At 43.4% G+C, this 9490-nt stretch overlaps 1 protein-coding gene across 1 annotated transcript in view; it reads left to right on the forward strand.

Annotated features, from left to right (window-relative positions):
• Positions 1 to 9415: 9415 nt before the first annotated feature.
• STMND1 (stathmin domain containing 1) overlaps positions 9416 to 9490 on the forward strand; it is a 29102-nt gene continuing 29027 nt past the window's right edge. The window contains exon 1 of the mRNA XM_017521623.2: positions 9416 to 9490. This exon is cut by the window's right edge and continues 1 nt beyond it. Within this exon, the coding sequence (XP_017377112.1) occupies positions 9416 to 9490 (75 nt within the window).

Consider the following 9490-nt stretch of genomic DNA (forward strand, 5'->3'; position numbering starts at 1 on the left):
TATATAAATTCTGAATACATATATATATATATATTCTGTTGCCCCCTTAAACAATAAGGCCCATGAAGGTAGGTGGTTTACTTTGGTCTTTCCTGTCTCCCCAGCACCTGGGAAAGCAGCTGGTGTGCAGTAGGAGCTCAATAAATACTTGCTATAATGAACAAATAAGCAAGCATATAGAACAAATTGTGAACTAAACAAACGTATGTGCATCATAAGGAAACTGTCTTGGTTAGATGGAAGTAGGAAATGATGTTTGGTTATAAAGTTAAAATTTAACACAGCAGGCAATTGGAGATACTATTGGAGTTTGTTGGTATGGGGTCAGCTGAGGTGCGGAGTAGCAATCTAGGAAGGCAATGAAGAAGAATTCATGGGAAAATTGAGGCTGGTTGAGTCTGAGACATTCCCTCAAGAAAGGCTTAGTACAAAGATCCTCAATCATGAATTCTGCAAAACATTTCTCAGCAGTCTGATGTACAGTCATCCCTCCGTGTCCCCAGGTTCTGGGACCCTACGGACACCAAAACCCATGGATGCTCAAGTGCCTTACATAAACTGACATATTATTCACATATATATTACACACATCCTCCAATATGCTTTAAATCATCTCCAGATTATTTACAATACCTAATACAATGTAAATGCTATGTAAGTAGTTGTTATTCCGTATTGTTTTTAATTAGCATTATTTTTTATTGTTGTATTCTTATTTTTTTAAGTTTTCAATCTGTGGTAGCTGAATCTGTGGATGCAAAACCTGAAGATACCAGATACCCAGATACCAAGGGCCAGCTGTATACCCTATTGAGTGTGAAACAGCATAACCTTTTTTTGACTGACACACTTACTTAATCTTAGCACCTGGAAGTGTGGTGGCAAGTGGGAAACCACATTTAAAAATGGACCTGAGCAGTAGCTGCACAGGACCACTTACAAAAGTGAGCTAGAGTTTTTCACTGGCACATGCCCCTTCCAAGGTGGCACAGACTGTTATTTTATTTTTTTAGGAATAAATGACACTTGCTCGCTCTCAGTGCATCAGTCTCTGCCTGGGCTCCTCTACTCCCTTAATGGTTGTCATTATGAGAATTCCATCTGCCAATACACAGCTGAAAGTAGGCCAACGGGGGGGCCCAGCTGAGTACTTAATAGGTGCACAATACATTTTTCAGAAATTAAAAGTGGCAGAGCCACTTCTATAAGCAATGACGCTGGTGCCACCTGGTGTGAGGGTGAAGCCCCTTCAGGCAGAGGAAGGTTGAAGAATGAAATTCCTCTTTCCCAGTGGAGGCTGGCCCCCAACACACTCATGCACCCTCATCTGTTTGGGAAAGGTGTCCCAACCCCTTCTCAATCCATCTCTCTCTCCCCACTTCTCTCCCCCTGCCCTTTCCTCACTTCCCCACCCCACTCCCACCCTACTAGACTTGTACCTGAGTTTCACAGTCCCTGCAGAGAGAATTGATGGCAGCCTCCCTGTGAGATTCTCCTGGTGAGGCTCAGCAGACTTTCTAGGGGAGAAGAGCTGTAATTTTTCTCCAAGTAATTTTGACTATCAGGCCCTCACTGCAGCTTGTTCTGAAAAAGACAGAGAACAGGCAGCTCACTGTAGCTGCTATAATTGCAGAGCCAAATGACAGAAGACAGAGGGAAGGAAAGTGTGAGCAAAAGAAGCGAGAATCATGGGACTTATACAAACCCCATCCGTGCTCAGGAGGGAGCTTCCTGAGAAGAACAGTGGGGACAGCTGCCGTGACGAGGGTGATGCTTGATTCTAGTTGGCGATCTACATGACACAGTACTTGTACACTTTTCTGAGTTTCTTTTTTTATTGTTTTTCGTTTTTATTTTGAGACTGGGTCTTACTCTGTCACCCAGACTGGAGTGCAGGCTGCAGTGCAATGATGCGATCTCAGCTCACTGCAGCCTCAGCCTCCCAGGGTCAGGTGATTCTCCTACATCAGCCAACCAGGTGGCTGGGACTACATGCCACCACGCCCAGCTCATTTTTTTTTTTTGTAGGGACAGAGTTTTGCCATGTTGCCCAGGCTGGTCTCGAACTCCTGGGCTCAGGTAATCTGCCTCAGCCTCCCAAACTGCTATGATGGCAGGCGTGAGCCACCACACCCAGCCCTGATTTTCCTAAAGCTCTGTGGCCTGATATGAAAGTGATATAAAATGAGATGTAATCAAGCTCCTGGTTTTAAAAAAATCTGTTTAAAGCCAGATTATTTTACAAAAAAACTTTTTCTTCACTTGCAGTAAGGCTAATTTGATAAATTTGTGAATTTCAGCCAGAATTTATAATTTTATCTACTTTTACAATAGAAATACATCTACCCTAAATGTCAAATGTGTAAATCATCTCAATTGTCATATATTGCACAATTATTATAAAGGAAGCACTTTTCAGGCCATTGTTTTTTTCTAATTTAATTCTCCTAATAACCCTAGAGGATAGGTACTATTACTAGCTCCTTTCTTTCTTTTTTTTTTTTTTTTGATACGGAGTCTCACTCTGTTGCCCTGGAGTGCAGTGGTGGGATCTCGGCTCACTGCAGCCTCTGCCTCCCAGGTTCAAGCAATTCTCCTGCCTCAGCCTCCAAAATACTGGGACTTCAGGCACCCACCACCATGCCCAGCTGATTTTTGTATTTAGAGTAGAGACAGGGTTTTACTGTGTTGGCCAGGGTGGTCTCAAACTCCTGACCTCTGTGCTGGAATTACAAGTGTTAGCCACCATGCAGGGCCTACTATCTCCTTTCTTAAAGAAGAGTAAACTAGGACTTAGGAAGGTGAAATAACGTCCCAAGGTCAAATGTGAAACCAGGTCAGTCTCCTTCGGAAGCACAGGTTTTTTACTCTGCTCTCTGCAATGTGTCAGTCATCCCTGTGCATGTGAATAACTGGAGATCCTCGTTGAAAACACAGATTCCAGGGCACCAGTCCTGCAGGTTCCGATCCAGCACCCTTGTTCTTGTAGCTGGGAACATGCACTGAAGACAAGCAGCTGAGGCTATTCTAAAACAGTTGCTGTAGTGCCTCGCCTTGAGAACCAGAGCTCCAGGAGCTATTAAACATCCAGCACCTCCTAGTCCAGCCCCCAGAGATTAAATGGCTTCCTTGAGGCTGATCCACTAGCCCAGAGCAGGGCTGGGATCAGAAGGGACAGAGCCGGCCTGGCATTCTTTCCACCACATTCCAGTGGAGAAAAAATTCAAGTTTCTGAGAGAGCTTTGTTCTTCCCCTCATTTTTTCAGTTCTTCAAGCAGCCAAACTCCCCTGGAGCGTCAAACAATATGTTCAAGGCCAGCGTGGAAAAAATCACACCACTAATTCGAAAAGTCTCAGTGCTTGGTGCCCACGTACTGCCAAAATTGGAAGCAGTGAAAATCATTTAAATATTACTTTTCTTTAATTGTGAGAATATCAGTGTGTGAAAATTGCCATGTGTAACCTTAAGAGTTGTTACAGCTTTCTAAAAAGCAAGCTTGCCTTTTCCAACTGCCATTCAGCGTATTGTTTCTCCTTTTACACATCCCCATTAAACTCTCAGCACAGTATTAGACCTATACAATATCTAAACGCAGTTGAGAGCTGCTTCTTAATGGTAGATGTAAATGGAAGTCTTATAATTCTATGAGATTATTACAGCTACATTTACTGTTAAGCCGCCATTCTCTGAGTTATTACCCTGAGACTGGTGTTTTGCTCTCTGTATTTACCCAGTTTGTGTTGAATGAGCAAATATCAAGATTGTTGGCTTAATGCCAAGGTTCCACAAACAATTGTTCCCCTGTTTGTGGGCTTATTTATTTATTTCTGGTTGTTCTCTGCAAGAATCTGTCAAACTAAGTCTCTTAAAGGGATACCTAAAATATGCTTGGACTCTGTATTTTGAGGCAACTTCATTCATTCATTACTGGTGTTCTTGCAAGTGTTGGCACATGAATCACAAAAATCTTGATTATGCAAATGTGTTGGGGTGTGTGTGTGTGTGTGTGTGTGTGTGTGTGTTTAATGTTAATAATTCCAATACAGATTTCCTTTAGTAATAGTTCTCTTTATCACACAACTGTTCATAGACAGATTCGTGAGCTTCCTAAACATGCTTGGTACAGCTGCTGAGGCCACCGGCCCCAGCAGATTTAGAAGCCGGAAACTTCAGAGACCCCTCATATCTAAGCAACACAATGTATATGAGGGGTGAGGGGTCACTGTTTTCCAGAAATACATTGTTTGGGTTGAAATGTCTAGCAAAAGAACCACAACAACGGGGGATTTTAAAATTAGATATTAGGCTGGGCATGGTGGCTCATGCCTATAATCCCGGTATTTTGGGAGGCCAAGGCGGACAGATCACCTGAGGTCAGGAGTTCGAGACCAGCCTGGCCAACATGGTGAAATCCCATCTCTACTAAAAATAGAAAATTTAGCTGGACATGACGGTGCACACCTGTAATCCCAGCTTCTTGGGAGGCTGAGGCAGAAGAATTGCTTGGACCCAGGACTTGGAGGTTGCAGTGAACCTAGATCACACCACTACACTCCAGCCTGGGAAACAAGACCAAAACTCCATCTCAAAAATAATTAAATTAAATTAAATTAAAAAATAAAATTAGATCTTGAATTCAAGATGGCACTCAAAATGCCACCCGTTTCCTACAAGCTGGTGCCCTCTTGACTTTTTCCAGAAGCCACAGTGCTCCCTGCAGTACATCTCAGATGCAAAACAGCAGGGTGACATGGTGAAGTTCTGGCCCTGGAGCCCTCCTGTTGAACAGACTGCTTCAGTGAAGCATGGGGAGTTATCAATTGAATGAAGCCACTTAACATATTTTACAGTCCTGGGAATTCTGTTATTTAATTAGATAAATTCTCTGTGTGGCACTTATACCCTCAGAGTTTTTTGCCCTTCTGAAAGTAGCACAAACTCTTTCTGGCTGCTCGGGTTCCATGTAGTTATTTAATACATTTGTGGGAGTTACTTTATCATTTTAAATCTGGGATCAGCAAACATGTGCCATAAGAGGCTGGATAATAAAGATTTTAGGCTTTGCAGGCCAAATGATCTCTGCCGTAACAATTCAACTCTGCCAGAAAAGCAGCCACTGGTGATAATATATAAATAAATGGGAATGTCTATGTTCCAATAAAACTTTATTTACAAACACTGACATCTGAATTTCATATAATTTTCACAAATCACTAAACTGTAGTCTCCTTCACTTTTTTTTTTTTGGCCACTTAAAGTACAAAATCCATTCCTAGCTCCTGTGTCCTATAAAGACAGAATGGGCAATATCCAGCCAGTGGGTCACAGTTTTCCAGTCTGTGCTTTAAACCAATAGTGGGCTGATAAAGTAGAAATGCCAACTTTAGCCACTAGCTGCTCTCATTTACTTAATCCTTAACAAGCACTCAAAATATTAGCTATTACTGTAATAATTAGTCCGTTGAGACATGTTTAGGAATGAAAATCACGTAATTTTTCTGTTTATGGAAGAATGCCAGTAAACTTAGTAAATGTGGTATTGGGATTAGAACGGATTTCTCTATGTGGCTTTCCACTTCTGAGAAAAGCTTGGAGTTGGGACTGAAATCAGAAAGCTTCCACTGTGGAATTGGAAGCCTCTGGGCTGCCTGTGACAGACCCTGCCCTAAGATACTATTGCTCAGAGTGCTGCAGGGAGACACGGCTGCTCTTTGGTTTTTTCTGCATCTCACTCAGGTTAACCTTCTATCAGAACAGAGAGAAAATCGACTCCTAAGTTTGGGTGATGGCAAGTGAGGATTTTCTTTTCTCCTTCACCCTGACCCACTAATTACAAAGATCCTTTCTCTACCAGGGAAGAGAAATAAGCAGCTGGTGTAACATCGGGGCTCCTCGTTGTAGTTTTATGCATAAAGATCTTCCTAGACTGAAAATTCCTTGATCAAATGAGGCCAGTGTTTCTTTTCTTCTATACTTGATTGTCTAATGGACTTGGTCTTAATTCTTCTCCTTCATTTTCCTCCTCACTTCTTTCTCCTGTCTTCCATTTTTCTTTTCTGTTTTCTGTTTCTGTAGTAATGATTTCATATTCAGAGGTGTTCTATACTGTTGCTACTCAAAGTCTGGTTGTATTTATTACCTATTTTTTTAACATAACTAGTTTAATTGTAGGTTTATATAATTTAATTTTAATAACACCTGTATTTAACAACTGGGGCCAAACTTCCTGTTAATCAGCCCTCATCAGTCATTAAAAACTGTCCCTAACAGACCCCTAGAAAAAGGGCATTTTCACAACTTTGGATACGTTAACTTAAAAACACACACACAATATCTATAAATGTGGAAAGGAGAGAAAACTTCATTTGTTAGAAAGGGTTACAGCCTGCAAGGTGGCCATTCTCCAGGCTGGGAAGCTTGCCTCACTCCAAGTCCGGAGACAGGCGCTTCAAAGGAGGAGAGGTTGGGGAAACAGCTTTATCCTGATCAGGCTGGCTAAACATATATATTCAACAGGTTATAGGAGGAGCTATGAATATTCATAAAGGTGGTTCTGATGCATATATATTAAACAAATGTGCACGTTAACATATGACCCCATGTTCACTTTAGGATGATTTAACATTTAAATGTATTATAATTAAGTCCTATATATCAAAAGGTCTTTTGAGAACATAAAGTACAAAAGTGCACAACCTCTGTCAACTGGCCAGAAACAGTCCATGGTCGGTGGTCTTCTTATCACCTGGTGTTGTAGGGGGTCAGTTAGCCAGAGCCTGTGAGATGGATGAGCTCTAATTGTCATAATATTGCTTATTTCTAGCCAGTGCTTGTTAAGCGGCTAGAGAAAAAGGAAAACTTCCTAGCAAGGTTAGAACATAGTTTCTTCTTTAAATATAGAGGTGTATGACTTAACCCTTGTCTGGCATTGCCTTAGGTCCTATTTATAATTTAGTATGTTACCGCCATGAAGAGTCTGTTCTGTCAATCTTTTTTTTTTTTGAGAGGGAGTCTTAACTCTCGACCTAGGGTGGATTGCAATGACGCCATCTTGGTTCACTGCACCCTCCGCCTTCCAGGTTCAAGCAATTCTCCTGCCTCAGCCTTCCAAGTAGCTGGGACTACAGTCACCCGCCACCACACACGGCTAATTTTTGTAGTTTTAGTAGAGAAAGAGTTTCACCATGTTGACCAAGTTGGTCTTGAACTCCTGACCCCAGGTGATCCACCTGCCTCAGCCTCCCAAAGTGCTAGGGTTACAGGCATGAGCCACTGCGCTGGCCTGTTCTGTCAATCTTCTGGTCTCTATTTTAACATATGCTAATCAGTTGTGTCTAAACCACAAAAGAAAGGGGATATAAAAAACAAAGACATGTCTGACCTCTCCTTCCATCATAAGCCAGGAACTTGGTTTTTAACTTTTTCTAGGGTCTCCTTGGCTTAGAGGATGTCTGTTCCGTCTCTGGTGGGCTTAGGATTTTATTTTAGTTTACACACTGCAGTTCTAGGGTGCTGCAGACGACTCCTGCATAACACACTTGGGTACCACCTACTCATCCTCAGCAAATCTCTGTTCACAGAGAGCCTTAAAATAAAATTTAAAAAAAAGTAGTGTGCAGTATTTTACTCTTGCAATTCTACTAACATCCATTGAACTTGCTCAAAAACATTTTATTGGTATTGTGTTGGAATATTCTAATTGAGAATTTCCCCAAGTTTCCAGTTAGGGCATTCCGTGACACACATGAGTTAATACTATCAGAGATGTTCCCCCAACACCATTTTCGCCTTGTTTCAACTCTTCATTCAATAAATCTTTAATATTTCTTGCACCATAGTTATACTATTTTGAGTTGTTTCATTTCCTCTTCTTTCTTCTTCCTTAATTTTAGTAAAAGGAAAATTGACAGCAACATCCAATACAAAAGTGAAATGAGTTTAAATGCTGTAAGTAATCGGCTTTCTGTCACAGAGCTGAGCATTAGTTTCCTTGGAAGAAACCAGGATTTTTTTCACCTCCAAGAATCCTCAGCTGTACTTTCCTGGTGTTGTGGATACATGGGGAAACTGAGTCAGGCCCCTAGTTCCCCATCCTACCCTCATTAACCAGCTCCCTGATGACCTTGGAAAAGTCATTCAACTTCTCTAAGCCTAAAAAAAGAATTGATAGGAGACTTCTAAGATTACTTTCAGTTCCTGTTTTAATTCTTTAAGAAAAATAAAATTAAATTAAGGGCAGCAGTGACTCACGCCTGTAAATCCCAGCACTTTGGGAGGCTGAGGTGGGCGGCCTCAAGAGGTCAAGAGATCGAGACCATCCTGGCCAACATAGTGAAACCCCATCTCTCTTAAAAATACAAAAATTAGCCGGGTGTGGTGGCGCGCGCTTGCAGTCCCAGCTACTCGGGAGGCTGAGGCAGGAGAATCGCTTGAACAGTGAGCCGAGATCGCACCACAGCACTCTAGCCTAGCAACAGAGGTGGACTGCCTCTCAAAAAAATAAAATAAAAAGATTAAAAGAAAATATCCAGAAAAGACAAACTTGTTGCTCATTTGAGCAGTCTTCCTGGTCTGCCTTTTTTGATGGATAACACCTTCTTGATTTAATTCTCTGCTAGAAATATGCACAGCCATGCTCTTTCCATACAGCCTAACAGCTCATAAAATGCACCTGCCATTAAAATGATTTGCGTGATCCATTTGGCGGCTACTGAGCTGTTTATGGTCCTAACTATCTGGTATTCTTCGTCGTATGGGTTTCTGTTTATGCGACCGTCTTTCTGAGGTCACTCTGTGTGTGCCACTGCCTTCTGGTGCAGTCCTTCGGCCCTCGAGAACCGTCTCTGCGACTGGACACCTGCCTCGCCTCCCATACGGTCGCCTTCCACATAGTACCGATCCTGTCTGAAAACAAGGGTGTGGCCCAGGGAGCAGGGTTAGGGGCGTGTCACACACACCGTGCCTTACAAAGGGGAAAAATTAGAGGTTCCCGCGAGATGTTTGTGCCTCTGGTACTTTTAAAAGTACCGCAGCCAGGCAGCGGGCCTTCCTCCGTTCCCTCGCTCTGGATAGGGCTGCCATTTGCATCCTAGCTGTGATTTAGACGCCTCCAACCTTCTAGTGTTCAGTTACCAGAGTCCTATCGCCGCCCAGATCATCCCAGGTCCCCATGACGCCGTTTATTGTGGCAACCATGCCGGGCGACTGCCCGGAAACCCAGTGCGTCCTGCCCAGCGTTTAAGCGCGAGAAGTGGCAGAGGCGAGTGGCGGCCAAGCGCAGGAGCAGGGGCAGGGGCAGGAGCAGGGGCGCAGGAGCGCGGGAGCTTCGGACTACCGGCGCCGGAGCGGGGCCGGGAGCGCTCGCGGGGGGCGCGCCGCAGCCAAGCCCGCGGAGGAGGAGCGCACGGGCGCAGCATGGGCTGCAGACCTTCCCAACCTGCTGAAGACCGGAGACGTGGCCCCACGCCCAGGAAGGGCTGGGAAGAGGGA

This window comes from Cebus imitator, unplaced genomic scaffold, assembly GCF_001604975.1.
Source record: "Cebus imitator isolate Cc_AM_T3 unplaced genomic scaffold, Cebus_imitator-1.0 Scaffold21, whole genome shotgun sequence".
Classification (NCBI taxonomy): domain Eukaryota; kingdom Metazoa; phylum Chordata; class Mammalia; order Primates; family Cebidae; genus Cebus; species Cebus imitator.